The following is a 16527-nucleotide window of genomic DNA, read 5'->3' as shown; positions in this document are numbered from 1 at the left end:
AGTTAATTAATCCATGTTCATGTCATCACAAGACCACTATTTCCACCTCCATAACAGTGATCAACCTTGCTCATTTCTCAGCTCACCTGCTTATATTTTTCTATATTTCTCTCTATATTTTTCCTATTTTAAGACACTATTTTAATTTTTTTTCCAATTTCAGGGCAATTTTAGCGTGGACAATCCACCTACCTTGCACATCTTTGGGTTGTGAGGTGAGACCCACGCAGACACGGGGAGAATGTGCAAACTCCCAGTGACCCAGATTCAAACCTGGGTCCTCAGCGCTGTGAGGCAGCAGTGCTAACCGCTGTGCCACCCTAAGACACTACTTAAAACCTAACACCTTGATCAAGTTTTTGATAATCTGACGTAATGTCTTCTTATGCAGTTCGGTGTGATAAGTAAATCCTTACTTAAAGTTTCTGTTCTGTTCCTGAAAAGTACATTTTTAAAGGATGCAACTTTAAGCAAATCAGATTTTCCCATTGCAACCAATGTAAAAGTTGTAGTTAGATTCCTAGGACCTTTTTATCAGGAAAAAAACATACCATGTAAGTTGAAACACTTTACATTGCTATCTTCCTGTAGTGGGAAATGAAATAACTTTTAAATTAAAGAAAAGCTAAAAATATAAAAGAAGTTAGGCCACACTTGGAGTATAGTGTTCAATTCTGGTCGCTACACTACCAGAAGGATGTGGAGGCTTTAGAGAGGGTGCAGAAGAGATTTACCAGAATGTTGCCTGGTGTGGAGGACATTAGCTATGAGGAGCGGTTGAATAAACTCGGTTTGTTCTCACTGGAACGACGGAGGTTGAGGGGCGACCTGATAGAGGTCTACAAAATTATGAGGGGCATAGACAGAGTGGATAGTCAGAGGCTTTTCCCCAGGGTAGAGGGGTCAATTACTAGGGGCATAGGTTTAAGGTGAGAGGGGCAAGGTTTAGAGTAGATGTACAAGGCAAGTTTTTTACACAGAGGGTAGTGGGTGCCTGGAACTCGCTACCGGAGGAGGTGGTGGAAGCAGGGACGATAGTGACATTTAAGGGGCATCTTGACAAATACATGAATAGGATGGGATTAGAGGGATACGAACCCAGGAAGTGTAGAAGATTGTAGTTTAGTCGGGCAGCATGGTCGGCACGGGCTTGGAGGGCCGAAGGGCCTGTTCCTGTGCTGTACATTTCTTTGTTCTTTGTTATAAATATGCTAAATCTTTCTACTTACCTCCTGATTGCTGCCTCTCCAGCTTTCCAAACCCTCAGCTCTCCAAACCTCTGGTTCATTGTCTCTTCCACTCCAAGATCTTCCCATTTTCCGCTGGTCCTGCTCACTGACCCTTTGGCTCACCACACATCCAGCTCCCTGACCCTCCCTCTCGAGTTTGATTCTGGAGGGATAGAATTGAAAAGTAGAGAAGCTATGCTGAATGTGGGTTGTATGGTTTTTGAACCACACTTGGAGTACTGTGTGCAGTTCCCATGCACCATTGTGAGGCAGAAGAATGGAAAATATTTTTTAAAAGACATGGAGCATCTAAATGTTGATGTTCTGAGAGATACGGATGTACTCATAGAAGGAACACAGAAAGTTACATGCAGGTATAGTAAGCAATTAGGAAGGCAAGTGGCACATTGGCCTTTTTGCAAGAACTTTGTTGAGGTCACACCAGGAGTGCTGTGTGCAGTTTTGGCCTCTATATCTAAGGAAGGACATACTTGCATTGGAGATGGTATAGCAAAAGTTCACTAAAATGGCCTGGGGTGAGAGAATTCGTCTATGATGAGAAATTGAGTAAATTGGACAAATACTCTCTGGAGGTTAGAAGAATGAGAGGCAACCTCATTGAAACATGTCAGTTCTGATTGACATGAGAGAGTAGACACTGGAAGTTGTTTCTCTTGGTTCTCTGGGTTGGGGGGGGGGGGCGGTTGAGCGGAACACAACAGGGGGGGTGAAGGAGCAGGCAGGCCGTTGTGGAGAATGACATGACAGAGACGACACATGTATCTGGTGTTACAGTTTTAACGGGGAAAATTTGAAACATCCATTGTCCCTATAAACGTCCAGATAGTGACCCCTCCCAGTGCTCACTCAGTGATCCTCAATCTTCTTAATCTTTCGTGCTCTACTGCTACACCTAGGTGTGTCCCCAGGATGCACATCAGAGGTGAAGGCAGCCTGCTGCTTTTCATGCCCTGTTGCCTTTGATGCCCTTGGTGGAAGTCCTCTGGAGGGCCTGGAGCCAGAGGGCCCCTGCTGACTTACCAGTGTCACTGTCATCGCCGTGCCAACCTGTTCTGCTCACTGCCCTTTTGATGCACCGGAATTAGGAGAGGGGCATTCGGGTGAGGTGGAGACTGCTGTTGTCTCCCTGGTGGAAGGCCCCCGGTCGGCCTTCAGCGCTCCCTCCTTGTGAATGGTGTCTGCAGGGCCCTGGGGATCTCTATGGGATGGAGGGGCAGATGGAGTGAGCTCCAGATGCTTCTGAATCATTTGACTTTGCCAGCCCTGGTGCTCCCCTCCCTGCAAATGTCCTCCTGCATCTGGGACATGTCCCTCAGTGACTGAGACATGCTCTGGAGTGCTTTGGCAATGTCCACCTGTTTTTGGGACACATCCTTCAATGATTGGGACATGATGTTGAGGCCCTCAGTCATGCCCATCACAGACTGAACCAATCCTTGGACACCATCACTTAAGGTGCTGACATTGTGCTCCAGGCTTTCCACTGCGGTCACCACCCGAGCAAGTGTTGGCCTTGGTGCCGTGCTTTGCCGGCACCAACTCATGCTCCTGTAGCCTTTGGGACTCCTCCAATCATCTATGCACTTGCCGGAATGTCGCTGACATCCCCTCCTGAATCTCACGGAAGTGCCTTCGCGTCTGCATCAGCTCCGGGATAATCTTGCCCAGAGGCTTGGCATCAGACTGGGACTCAGCTGAATCATAGGATCCAGCAGACCTCGGACTGCTGACTTCCTTGGAAGCTCCTGCCTCCACCTGATGTACAAGTGCAACTGTGTTGTTCTCACCAGATTGTGCACCAGAAACCTGTGCACTATTGTTGCCCACCATTGTGTGTGTTTCTGCATTGGTGGTAGGTGGGGATGACGGCTGTGACGCCTCCATAGTGGTCTGCTCAGAGTCCTCCTCCGAGGTGTCTCTTGGGTGGTGGGGTGGGGAGCAGGGGGGGCTACCAGATGGCCTGGCCCCACCAGGTGGAGATCCTGCGGGAGAGTGGACATGTAGTCAAGGAGAGGGAAGGATCATTTTCTCTGACATGAACAACGCACTTGAGGCAAGTCATCTGGGTGAAGGGGCAATGGATCTTCACCTCTGCAGCGCAGGCCAACCTCATTGTTGGTGACTTCTCTCGCCCATTATGAGCTATCTTCTCCTATGGGAACAAAGAAATGGCATTGTGAGCTGCACACTTGATGGGTCAGAAGGGTCTATAGCAGGTTGCATGTGTGCACACCACACCTGGACATGAAGGGGTTGGGCTGGTAAGTGCCAGGATGTCCTGGGGAACAAGCACAGTGATTGGATATGGAGAGCGACCGATGTGCCAGCCGCTGACTTGTTGGCGGGGGGGGGGGGGCGTGGTTTGGTGGTCAGGGGGGGTGGCTGGTTGAACTAATGCCAGGGGGTCGGTGTTAGCTTACTCTTGTGACGGGGCAGAGGGTAACAGCATGTCGGATCTCGCATCGGATCTTGCATCCACAGCGTCCAGAAGTCTGGCCAGCTAGGCATTCCTAAAGCGAGGAGCAGGTCGGCGTGGTGCCATGCTTCTGTGCTGACTGGGAGTGAGTTCTGAGGGAGCACTTAAAAGCAGCTTCCCTTGTTAGCAGAGAGCTGCCGTCCGTGAGTCTGGGCGAATCAGCTGGCGAGACAGTCAGTACCGGCGTGAAGCTCGTGGGGTCTCATTGTCGGCACTGAATGCCGCTAAATACAGACCGCAATCTCGCCAGCATGGCCGTCGGGAGAAACCCAGAAAATTGTGCGTGAAATGACACTTAGAGCATTTTCTGTTATATCGCATTCTTAATGGTTTCTCCACTATTTAGTGTTTTTAAGGCTAATGTTTTTAAACAGGAAATTCTCGATGAATGTACGTGGAGAGTCGAGAAAATATGAAATTCTTTAATGCAGGGAGTGACTGAAGCGAATAACGTAGATGTTTTTAATGGGCTAGCTAAATAAGCATGAAAGGGTGAAGTAATTGGAGCGTTATGCTGATGATTAGATGAGGAAGGATGGTAGGAGATTCGAGAGGAACAATAAAATATGGCTTGGACTGATTGGATTGAAAGGCTTAATTATGTGCTAAATATTCTGTGTGATCCTGTAGAATATATTTCTCTGTGAAGCTGCCTGCACTTCAGAGAAACACATAGAGCAAATCTGCCCTCTAGCAGAGCTTGCTGCAATTGAACTTTTGCACCGTATTATACGTCATTCAGTACTGGAAAAAAATGACATTATACCACAGATGTTCACAGTAACATTAGATGACATGTTTTCTTACTAGTTGCAGCCAACTTAACAGTTTCTTCGCCAAAGAGTTCCTAAATCAATGTTTTACTTTTAAAATCTTCTTTGAGTAACAGCAACGCTCTTTACATGCATAGGGGTTAATTAGCAGAATGTAAACAAAGATGAAAAATCATGTGTTAGCAGATGATTGTAAACATTCGCACTGTAGTCCTTTGCAACATTTCCTTCGTGCAAAATTGGGCCGGAATCCTCCGTTTGTTCTCCCACTGGAGATGAATCGCCACTGATTTGTGCTCGCAACTGTTATGCATGGCAGGGTTTCTGTCACGATTCCCACCATCCGGCTGACATTTTGAGTGGGCAGATTGCCAGTAAGAACCCACAGCTGCCCCCCCCCCCCCAAGGCGAATCCCCCTGCCCCCCAGCATGTGATGTTCTGGGTCAACACCACTTCCGCACAGCAGGAGGATGACCTGGATCCCTCCACTGATCCCACACCAGCGGCCCCTATTATGGAGACCCCCACCAGAAACACCCCCATTACAAGGACTCCCCACCAGAGACCCTCCATAAGAGAGGCCCCACCAGAGTCCCCCCCCATGAGAGAGACCCCTGCATGGAAGCCCCCAATTACAGAGACCCATGCCAGGAAGTCCCCCATAACAGAGACCCATACCTGGAAGACCATCATTACACACACACCTGCCTGAAAGCTACAGAGCAGTACAGATAGAGACGATGAAAAAAAATCATTGCTTTAAAACTCACCTGTGCAATACACCTGCTGGCTCAGGCAGAGGATGCAGCACCTGTTAATTCCTAGAAAGAGAAAAACACATCAGCTGGCTTTAAATTCCCTCATATCCTTGATCTGCAAGGTTTTCACTCGTATCAATGTGAAATTGACTTTGCTAGGCTGTGATTGACACCTTACATACAGCTGTCTGGATTGTTTAATCTCATTTCCTTTCATGCTTGAATAGATATCAAGTAGCCAGCTGTGAAACTAACCCTAAACATCTAGCTATGATTGACAGCTCTTGGACCACATCAAAGGTGCTTAAGTGCTTTCTGTAGAGAGAAAGAGGAAGTGAGAGCACTTAACTGTCTTTGATGTGGTCCATGGTAAAGGACTGGTCGGTAAAGGACAAGAGTGTTTTTGAGGTTGAGACCAATTCTTTGACATGTTTCTATGAAAGCATCGAGCATGGCTTGGAGAGTCTCTTTGAAGAGAGCAGAGATTGCATTGTCATCTGCATACTGAAGTTCCCCGAGTGATATCAGTGTCATTTTCTTCTTGGATTTTAATTGGTCTCATCTTGTATGCGACTGCTTTTAACGTGGGAATGCCGTTGCACATCAGCAGACACACGATACTTGACAGAAGGTAGGTCCAGTGCCAATGGCAAGGGAACCTCGATGATTGAGGATTTTACAACTGCTGCAGCCTTTATTCATCGTCACAGCCATTGATATCACATGAGCATCTGACCCCTGATCTGCTACTTAGGACTTGTATTGGATTGTGCTTTGTCTGGTTCATCCCCTCTGACCTCGCTGTCATGGGTGACCCTACCAGATGTTAAAAATCCTGACAGCATCACTCTCAGCATAAATGGAATGCTCAAACCTCTCCACCACAGCAAGGTAGCAATTCACAGAAAGGTGAAGTTGATTAGATTGTTGACAAACTAACTAAAATGAGCACTTGGTAAGCTGCTAGTACCCATGGAACTGTAATTCCCATCCTTGAGTTATTTCATTGAAATCTTGCAAGAGAAGATGAAAAGGAATCCTTGGGGAAATAATTTTTCACCTTTCCTCCTCTCTCCTCCTCTGCTGCTTCAAGGCTCAGCGTTTAAATTTTTTTTTAAAGTACCCAATTCAATGTTTCCAATTAAGGGGCAATTTAGCGTGGCCAATCCACCTACCCTGCACATCTTTGGGTTGTGGGGGCGAAACCCACGCAAACATGGGGAGAATGTACAAACTCCACACGGACAGTGACCCAGAGCCGGGATCGAATCTAGGACCTCAGCACCGTGAGGCAGCAGTGCTAACCACTGCAACACCATGCTGCCCTCAAGGCTCAGCGGTTTAACAGAGAGGCAGAACGGGGGCAGCAGAAGGATGAGAGGTAAGCCAACCTGGGGCTGCAAATTCCTATGTAAACCCACATAAATTAACTAATCTTCTTGTCAATATTAATATGGTTTGAAAATATTAATTTAAGATTCACTTTCAAGGCTCCAGGTTAGATCTTTGGCCTGTGCTTACTTAGTTGATCACGGTCGGGGGCAACAATTGGAGCATTACTATCATTGGCAATGCTCCTGAACCAGGGAGGGGTAAGTTTGGTTTTCGTGCGGGAAAATGCACATGTAGGTTGCGCGTTGGAATTATTAGTCCCCCTCCCACCCCAGGAACCGGCCGGAAATGAGGTAAGAATTAATTGGGTAGGAAGATGTGGGGTGGAGAGCCCCACACCGGTACCCCACATTGTCCCCCTGTTCCCCACCCCTTACATGATTCAGTCCGGGGTGGAGAAGGTCAAGGTTGGTCATCCAATCTTGAAGCCAATTGGGGCTCTTAAGTGATCAATTATTAGCGACTTCAGGGCCTCACCCTCCCTCTGCAGGTATTTGACCAGCAGCAGGTGGGAGAGGGGCGGAGGTGATGTGGTCCATGTCACATGGATAGACCGTCAGGTATAACCTAGCAACATTCTGTGCTGCCCTCCTGGACTCTCCATGTCTATCCCTTTCTCCTCACTGGGGCCTTCTTGACTGGTCCTGGTGACCCCATCCCTCTCCTCTTGATCTCTGTGCTGCTCCTTGTACTGGGCCTATTGTAGGCTCAGCAGTGCCCACTGCTCCTGATGGCTGCCAGCTCATAGCCCTGGGAACCCCGGGGTTGGATTCAATCCCATTGGGATTTCTGGAACTGACCACAAAGGAGTTGCCACTGCTTTTCTAGCTGGTGGACAGGCCCACAGTCATGACCATAACATTCAGCCCATGAACTCTGAGTGAGAGCACAATTAGCTTTGCCTATGGTGTCTTTCACTGTCAAATAGCATTTTGACACTTGCTGTCTGCATTTACACATCTTGATTTCTTGCTTGAATTGCCCGCATCAGTGAACCGTAGCCAATTGTTGCCCTCAGGAAAAATAGTGAGAAAATAGAAAACAAATTGAGCAAGCAGTTGGAGACTAGTGACAAGAGCTCTGCATGTGCGTTTCAGCACACAAACATTGTGTTGCAACCACTTTAACTGCATACTGTTAAAGTGATCAATTCAAGCATAGTTCCCTGCGCCAGTATGAAATGTACAATTAAACCACACAATGAAAGCATCATTCACATAAAAATGTAAATCAAAGTCAGTTATTGGATCAACTCTTTGCATGCATACGACAAGCACAACTCCCACTATAATTCTATCAAAATAAATAATCCCTCAGGCAACATTTAAAAAAAAACGATGTTTACTATTACCTCCACACATTACCATTCTAATCCTGGCTGGTGTCTCACATTCTACTCTTGTTAACCCTGAATTAATCTAAAAGTCTGATGTGTAAGTCATAACCCGCACCTAATCCTATTCACCCAACATTCCTATCATTGGATTGGATTGGTATGGATTTGGATTTGTTTATTGTCACGTGTACCGAGGTACAGTGAAAAGTATTTTTCTGCGAGCAGCTCAACAGATCATTAAGTACATGAGAAGAAAAGGGAATAAAAGAAAATACATAATAGGGCAACACAACATATACAATGTAACTACATAAGCACCGGCATCGGGTGAAGCATACAGGGTGTAGTGTTAATGAAGTCAGTCCATAAGAGGGTCATTTAGGAGTCTGGTGACAGTGGGGAAGAAGCTGTTTTTGAGTCTGTTTGTGCATGTTCTCAGACTTCTGTATCTCCTGCCCGATGGAAGAAGTTGGAAGAGTGAGTAAGCCGGGTGGGAGGGATCTTTTATTATACTGCCCGCTTTCCCCAGGCAGCGGGAGGTGTAGATGGAGTCAATGGATGGGAGGCATGTTCGTGTGATGGACTGGGCGGTGTTCACGACTCTCTGAAGTTTCTTGCGGTCTTGGGCCGAGCAGTTGCCATACCAGGCTGTGATGCAGCCTGATAGGATGCTTTCTATGGTGCATCTGTAAAAGTTGGTAAGAGTCAATGTGGACATGCCGAATTTCCTTAGTTTCCTGAGGAAGTATAGGCGCTGTTGTGCTTTCTTGGTGGTAGCGTCGACGTGGGTGGACCAGGACAGATTTTTGGAGATGTGCACCCCTAGGAATTTGAAACTGCTAACCATCTCCACCTCGGCCCCGTTGATGCTGACGGGGTGTGTACAGTACTTTGCTTCCTGAAGTCAATTACCAGCTCTTTAGTTTTGCTGGCATTGAGGGAGAGATTGTTGTCGCTACACCACTCCACTAGGTTCTCTATCTCCCTCCTGTATTCGGACTCATCGTTATTCGAGATCCGGCCCACTATGTTCATATCGTCAGCAAACCTGTAGATGGAGTTGGAACCAAGTTTTGCCATGCAGTCGTGTGTGTATAGGGAGTAGAGTAGGGGGCTAAGTACGCAGCCTTGCGGGGCGCCGGTGTTGAGGACTATTGTGGAGGAGGTGTTGTTGTTCATTCTTACTGATTGTGGTCTGTTGGTCAGAAAATCGAGGATCCAGTTGCAGAGTGGGGAGCCAAGTCCTAGGTTTTGGAGCTTTGATATGAGCTTGGCTGGGATTATGGTGTTGAAGGCGGAACTGTAGTCAATAAATAGGAGTCTAATGTAGGAGTCCTTGTTTTCGAGATGCTCTAGGGATGAGTGGAGGGCCAGGGAAATGGTGTCTGATGTGGACCGGTTGCAGCGGTATGCGAATTGCAGTGGATCAAGGCGTTCTGGGAGTATGGAGGTGATGCGCTTCATGATCAACCTCTCGAAGCACTTCATTACGACTGAAGTCAGGGCCACTGGTCGGTAGTCATTGAGGCCTGGTTCTTCTTTGGTACCGGTATGATGGTGGTCTTCTTGAAGCAGGTGGGGACCTCGGAGTGGAGTAGGGACAGGTTAAAGATGTCTGTGAATACCTCTGCCAGCTGGTCCGCGTAGGCTCCGAGTGTACGACCAGGGATCCCGTCTGGGCCTGTCGCCTTCCGAGGGTTCACTTTCAGGAAGGCCAATCTGACTTTGGAAGCTGTGATGGTGGGTATGGGTGAATTATGGGCTGCTGGGGCACTCGCCAGCGGATTGTTGGTTACCTGCTCGAACCGAGCATAGAATGCATTGAGTTCATCGGGGAGGGGTGCGCTGCTGCCAGAGATAATGTTCGGCTTCGCTTTGTAGCCCGTTATGTTGTTTAGTCCTTGCCACAACTGCCGAGAGTCTGTCTGTGACTCTCGCTTGGTTTGATATTCTCTCTTGGCATTCCGGATGGCTTTGCGGAGGTCGTACCTGGATTTCTTGTATAGGTCAAGGTCGTCTGCCTTGAATGCCTCAGATCTGTCCTTCAGTAGGGAGTCAATCTCGCGATTGAGCCATGGTTTCTGGTTGGGGAACGCACGTACTGCTTTCTTTGGCACGCAGTCGTCCACACACTTGCTGATGAAGTCTGTGAAGAACAACATTGTCTTCCGGTTAAGCAATATCTTGATTTTAAAATTTTCATCCTTATTTTCAAATCCCTCTGACCTGGCCCCATACTTTCTCTATAATCTCCCTAATCCTGAAAAATCTCTGAGATATTTGAGCTCCACTAATTCTGGCCTTGTAAGTACCCTTAATTTTAGTCACTCCACCATTGATGGGCCCCAGTTCTAGAAACCCCTTTCTTCCCCTTTAAGACACTCCTTGAAACTGTTTACTTGTCTGCTGTCACATTTTGCTTTATACTGCTTCTGTGAAGTGTTTAGGACATTTGGTTGTGTTTAGTTACATTAAAGGTGCCGAACATAATTACAAGTTGTGGTAGTTGTAAGCTTATTACATAATATGTTAGAAAGGAGTTCTGACAACATTGTAAGAATTCCCTTCCCTTTTCTCTGTTAACTCCTACATCTGACAAATTAATTTTGGGGGAAGTGAAATCCCCTCTGATTATTATTCTGCTTCCTCACAATGTATTATTGCTCCCAGTTTGTTATGGTACTACATGTATTGCTGTACAGACATTTAAATCATTTATCATAGCATTTCCTCTCACGTCATTTGTACCATTCCTCTTTGAAAGTCGTCATATTCCCCGAAGACCATAGGTTGCTCTCTCCTTTTGAGAGAGAGCTGACTGCTGATGAGTTAACCTGAGGGGCAACATACCTCAGGTGAGGGGCAAGGCTGAGAAAGCGGCGCCTTCCTGGATAAGTTGAGCCGGTATACGAATTGAACCAGTGCTGCTGGTGTCGCTCCATGTTATGAACCAGCCATTCAGCCAACTGAGCTAACCTACCCCCTACTGATCTATTACTCTATATATTCCAAGTGCATTTATTCCCTCCCTTTATTGTTTGACTGTCTATTTTCTCCTTTGCTGTTTCATTTATATTTAGACTTTTTTCATTTCTTGTCGAAATGTCCCTGTCTTTGTCTTACTAGGCCTTTGCCACTTCCCTATTTATCCTTTCTGCCAAGACAATGTTTCATTCTGGTGCAATTGGAGCATGCCCCATCTTGTAAATGAGAACCTGTTGAGGCCTGAAAAGCGAGGCTCAGAAAGAAAGTAGGGTGCAACAACAACTTCAGCTTTTATATTGATATTGCACCACTAATATGGTCAAACATCCTCAGGTATTTCACAGGAGCATTATAAATCAAAGTACGACATATATTATATTTAAATCAAGCTTGTCCAACCCACGGCCCGCAGGCTAGATACAAGCCATGAAGCCTCTCTATGTGGCCTCCGGTGCCACTTTTCAAAGTGCTGGTAAGACGGTTGAGTGAAGTTGAAGATTCTGCGAGAAGGCTGCTCCTCCAATCAGAGACTGTGACCGGAGTTTTCCAGCTGTTCCTGCTGGCGTGATCTTCCAGTCTCGCCAACGGTGAACGCCCGCCGCAGGGTTCTTGGTGGCAGGAGTTCCATAAAACGGGAAACCCCATTGACAGCGGGGGGACCAGAAGATCTCATGGCCAGCCAATGTCGGGCCACCTCCGTCTCCACTTGGAGGTGTGGAAAATCCGGCCCTGTTTCCCTCCCGGCAGTGAGTCTATTAGCAGCACATATGGGCGAGAAGCAGTTTCCGATTGGAAGAGCAGAAAACAACAGTGGCATAGAATTTGATGGGGAAAAAGAAGCCTTCGGGAGGAGGGAGTGGACGAGAGAATGAGGTTGAAAGTGTGTGTCAGTGGGCAAATGTGTATGTGCTTGTGTGTGAGGATGGATATGTGTGAGGGGGGACAAGTGTGTATTTGTGTTTATGTGACAGGATGATTATATGTATGTGTCTGTGTGTGAGAGGGTGACTGTGCATGTGTATGTGAGAGGGTGAGTGTGTTTGTGTGAGTAGTTGTGTGTTTGCTTTACTCCCAGTCTCAGGTTTTTCGGTCAAGCTCACCTCCACACACTAACACACACCCGCTCACACAGTGGGTGAGGGTGAGTGAGTGAGCATCCTGAGACTGGGAGTGAGCAAGACATACACACACAAACTCTCTGACCCTCACACTCTAATGGTAATTTTACTAATTACCCTTCTTTTATCTTAACCATTTATTGTTTGAACATTGTGTTATTTTTGCTCAGCACGTTATTTATTTTCTTCATACCTCAACTGGTTTAATGTGGCACCGAAACCTATCTTTCTGAAATTTGCTCATTGGCCCCTTGAATGAGACAAATATGGAAATGTGGCCCCAAATGTAAAAAAGGTTGGCAAGCCTTATGGCCCACTGTTGTGACAATTGGGAAGCGTAGCATGTGCACTATTTTAATACTTCTATACAAATAAAAGTTGTTTGAAATTAGTAAATGAAATCATGGACACGATCTACTGGGCGCATCGCCCGCACAGGGGCGTGACATGGCCGGTAGATGTAGGGAGTGCCCTCTTCACGAGATGTCGCGATCTGGATCGCAATCAATGTGGACAGGATCAGTATTTGTCAAATCTGCACATTAGAGTGAGCAGCTAGTCTCACTCTAATATGCAGCTCGCCTGATCTATCCGGTGTTGAGGTGTTGAGATTTAACGCCTTTGCCTTGGAAATCTTAGGCAAGTATCGGTCCCCACAAACGGGGACCAGGTGGGCCAGCACTTGGGGATGTCTCCTAGGGGATCAGAGGGCCCTGGGAGGTTGGCCTCTGTGAAGGATGGTAAGCTGGCACTACTGGTGCTACCTGGATACCAAGGCACTGTTGGCCTGGTGCCCTGGCACTGCCAGCCTTGCACCTCCCAGGTGGCACTGCCAGGTTGACATTGTACCCATGGCAGGGATCGGGCCCAGGGCTGCCCTGTCTGGATGAGGTGGGGTATGGGAGGGGGCCCAAGGACCCCCTTATAGTTGAGTATTTGGGGAAGTCCAGGTGTAGCATGGAGGGGTGCTATTTAAAAATGGAGTCCCGATCTCCTCTTTCACTGAGGAGTTCTGACGAGCAGAGCTCCTCAATGCAAGAAAAGGGACTAAGTGTGGCCTCGGCAAGCCATTCCCAAGGCCCTCGATTGCAAGAGTCCTTTTCGATTTAGCGTGGTCTTTCGTCGGCGCTGCGAGCGACAGGAAACACCCGGCTAAACTTGCTTGATAATGTAAATTCTAGGCTGTCAAAGCTCACTTAAAATTCAAGTAGGCTGCTAGATTTCCAAACCGGTTGAGGCCAGTTTAGGTGATTGGAGGCAGGCACCCAGCAGCAGGCAGTTTGCCAGGTGTGCCTAGAGACCCTTCTTGCCTGTCTGGCTGTGGGTGCAGCGGACGGTCACCTTGTAGAGAGGCATCCCCTGCCATTTAAATTTTTTAAGAAGTTGTTGAGAGGGTGCCTCCATGTTGAAGTGCCCTCTCAGTTACTGACCATCTATTTTCATGATACTGCTCCTCTCAAGCTGGAGGACCTCTGATTGGCTGTGCTGCTTTGAAAAGCCTGCCCACTGCCCCTTAATTGGAGAAGGAATCTGTCCCCATGCCAATTAAGGAGGGACTTCCATGAAAATCTACAAAAGTGACTATTTCCCCCTGCGAGCGGGAAAAGGGCCCGGACACGGTCCCGTCTTCTGCTTCTCGTCCGCATCGTGAAAACCCACCCCACTGCTTCCTACTTCTCTCTCCCTTGAACAATGCTGTTCCCCGTGTTCTGCTACTAATGGATGCAATGTGACACACTGTAGGCAGGAGGTCCAACTCTCACAAGAAGACCCGAGTGGAGAGCAGAACCCATTTGCAGCAGGACTCAGGTACAAGTGGCGCTGAAGGCAGTGATGTCCAGTCCATTCAGAATTTTATCAGCAACTGCTGATCACACAAGGTGGACTGACAAATTGCCTGTGATTGCTGTACTGTTCCTGCAGGCAGGCCCATGGTGTAATCCTGTGGAAGTCAGTGTGTAGAGGAGAAAACTGGAAAAACTAAGTCATCAGGAAAAACATTTGGGGGAACACCTGTGCTCAGTGACATTGAATATATGAAAGTGGGGGAAAAAACCTCCATCTCTGACAAAGATAAAAGCAAATTGTAGTGTTATGCATCACTGTATATACACAAGGGGTTAATGTAAATACACCACAACTAAGTAACCACTAGAGGGAGCACCAGAGATGTATATAATAGACAAAACAGGAAGTCAAAAGGCACTCTGCACAGGAACAGCAGCTGGTGATCAGGACAGACAGACAGCTCAGATGTGACATATAGTATAAGCGCTGGAGAGAGAACGAACTCACTAAATAAAGCATCTACTTCAACTGTAAAAAAAATGTATTATTCCTTGTGTCTGAATAAAGCTCGTAGTCTTACAGTTGAAGTAGATGCTTTATTTAGGTGCTTCCTCTAGGGCTCTTAGTTGTGGTGTATTTACATTAACCCCTTGAGGCACGATCAATTTGACTTAAAGACCAAAGTTGAATCCAAACTGAGGCTTTATTGGTATCAGGTGTGGCCTCCAACAGCAGCTGGCGAAATGGCTGCGAACTGGAGGACACGCATATTTATACCCCACCTCCTGGGCAGAGCCAGCAGGCAGGGGCCACAGGCGAACCTGTAGTTCAGGTTCTATCGTACAACCTCTAATATAAGTACAACAGTGGTTTACCACACCCCTTATGTATATACAGTGATGCCTATCACTACACAAATTACTGCGGATGCTGGAATCTGAAACCAAAAACAGAAAATGCTGGGCCATCTCAGCAGGTCTGACAGCATCCGAGAGAGACGGGAGCTAATGTTTCAAGTGTGGGATGACTCCTTCTTAAAAGCTTTGTTTGAGCTGAAGCAGCTTATCCTGGGGTGTCTGGCTCCAGCTCGGTGGCATCTATGTCGATTGGGAGCTGTTTCAGTCTCTTTGAACCAGTAGATGGCAGCCGGTTACACGTTTATATTTGTTCCGGCATACTTTTCCCCAGGAACTGGGCGAAAGGAAGAGAAACAAATACTTTCTCCGACTCCAGAGTGGGGAAGCAGGCTGGATAGCTGGCTGGACGGGAGGGACAAGGTGAGTGAGTGGCTTTGGCGCTACTTTGGGGAAGCTTTCATTGTGTGCCCAAGGGCCAGAGGGTTGCGGCGCTCACTGCTGGTGATAGTTTCACAGTGGGAGGGGGGTTATTTCTCTCTCACTCCTCTCCTTTCAACATTACTGGAAATGCTCCATGAGTGTGGCGGGGAGGGGGAGACGCGAGGTATCGACGGCAGTGACAGCTTGACTGCGAGTCACCATCTGTCCAAAGGGGAAAGAGTTGGAGTAACGGTGTCAGCGCCTCACAATCCACAACCGCACACATTGCAGGTAAGGACTGCTTTCTAAGAAAGTGATCACAAAGGACAGGCGACCCCCCCCCCCTGCACTGCTGTACTAAATAGTTAACCCTTCAATCTGGAAATTAAGCTCAAACAAAGGGGTCTGGTTGCAGCAACGGGCTTTTTACCGGCAACGTGACCGTAAAAAGCCACCCGCAGATTGGCTTCGTTTGGGCTCAGATCAGCCCCCCCCCCCTCCCCGCGCGTTTGTGACATTCCCCACCACATGTTCCGATGGGTCTGAGGATCACACCACTCTGCATTGGCAACAAAGGATGGCGCCTGGGACTCTTGGCAGTGTGTTGGCTGTGGGCTGCTTTGAGGAAAACGCAATATTGCATTCAGCCTTTCTCCTTTTCCTTTGTTAAAATAATTCACCACATTGGGTGGTTAGCTGAATGCTGTGGGCATCTATTCACTATCGTTATTTCTATATTTTACTGCAAATTATGTTGCACAGAATAAGATTATCATGGGTCACTTGGGTCATTTGTTGTATGATGCAACAAATGCTCTAACTGGCTGAAAACCTTTACATTGCAATTTTCAGAAATTGAAAGCGAGATAAATAATGTGCTCTTTTTTTAAATTAAGGAAGTATATTCAAGTATATTTTATGAACAAAAGGAAAGAAGTAGCATTTTTGACAACCCCTGGATGTCTTTAAAGCAAACAAAATTTATTGATTTACATTCCGGATTTGCATTGTCTGTCATGATTTTTTTTTTCTGTGACTTGAAATTTACAGAAAGCTTTGAGTTTAATTCCCTGAATTGACTGTCAGGTGGCTTTTACAATGCATTTGGCCTGGATTTACTTGTGATTTATCTCAATCCCGTTGATGTGAGTGGTAAACTCAAGTTTCTATGCCTGACAGCAAAAGGCATTTAGAGTGTGTGGAGTGCTAGAACAATGTCACATCTCACCATTGCTTACACACACACTCACATATCCTTAAACACAGAAAATGCTGGGAACACTCAGGTCAGTCAACACGTCCTGGAAATATACATTCCTTTGGGGTAGGGTTTGAGAAGTAAACAGAGGAAGGATTGAGAAGCAGGGCAAGTT

At 47.1% G+C, this 16527-nt stretch overlaps 1 protein-coding gene across 4 annotated transcripts in view; it reads left to right on the top strand.

Annotated features, from left to right (window-relative positions):
* The first annotated feature begins 15060 nt into the window (after positions 1–15060).
* The window catches only part of pxylp1 (2-phosphoxylose phosphatase 1), a 266750-nt gene continuing 265283 nt past the window's right edge, over positions 15061–16527 (top strand). For 2 of the 4 annotated variants that reach the window (XM_072474551.1, XM_072474550.1), the window contains exon 1: positions 15061–15154. Coding sequence is in view for 2 of the 4 variants with exons in the window: in XM_072474547.1 (XP_072330648.1) it covers positions 15302–15445 (144 nt within the window). In the remaining 2 variants the exon portion in view is untranslated. Of the gene's footprint in view, positions 15155–15258; positions 15446–16527 lie in introns of those variants that run through there. The other 2 variants (XM_072474547.1, XM_072474548.1) reach the window with 2 other exon arrangements.

Source organism: Scyliorhinus torazame, chromosome 14 (assembly GCF_047496885.1).
Source record: "Scyliorhinus torazame isolate Kashiwa2021f chromosome 14, sScyTor2.1, whole genome shotgun sequence".
Classification (NCBI taxonomy): Eukaryota; Metazoa; Chordata; class Chondrichthyes; order Carcharhiniformes; family Scyliorhinidae; genus Scyliorhinus; species Scyliorhinus torazame.
Note: the sequence above shows the minus strand (reverse complement) of the source record. Positions and strands in the feature narration are given on the sequence as shown.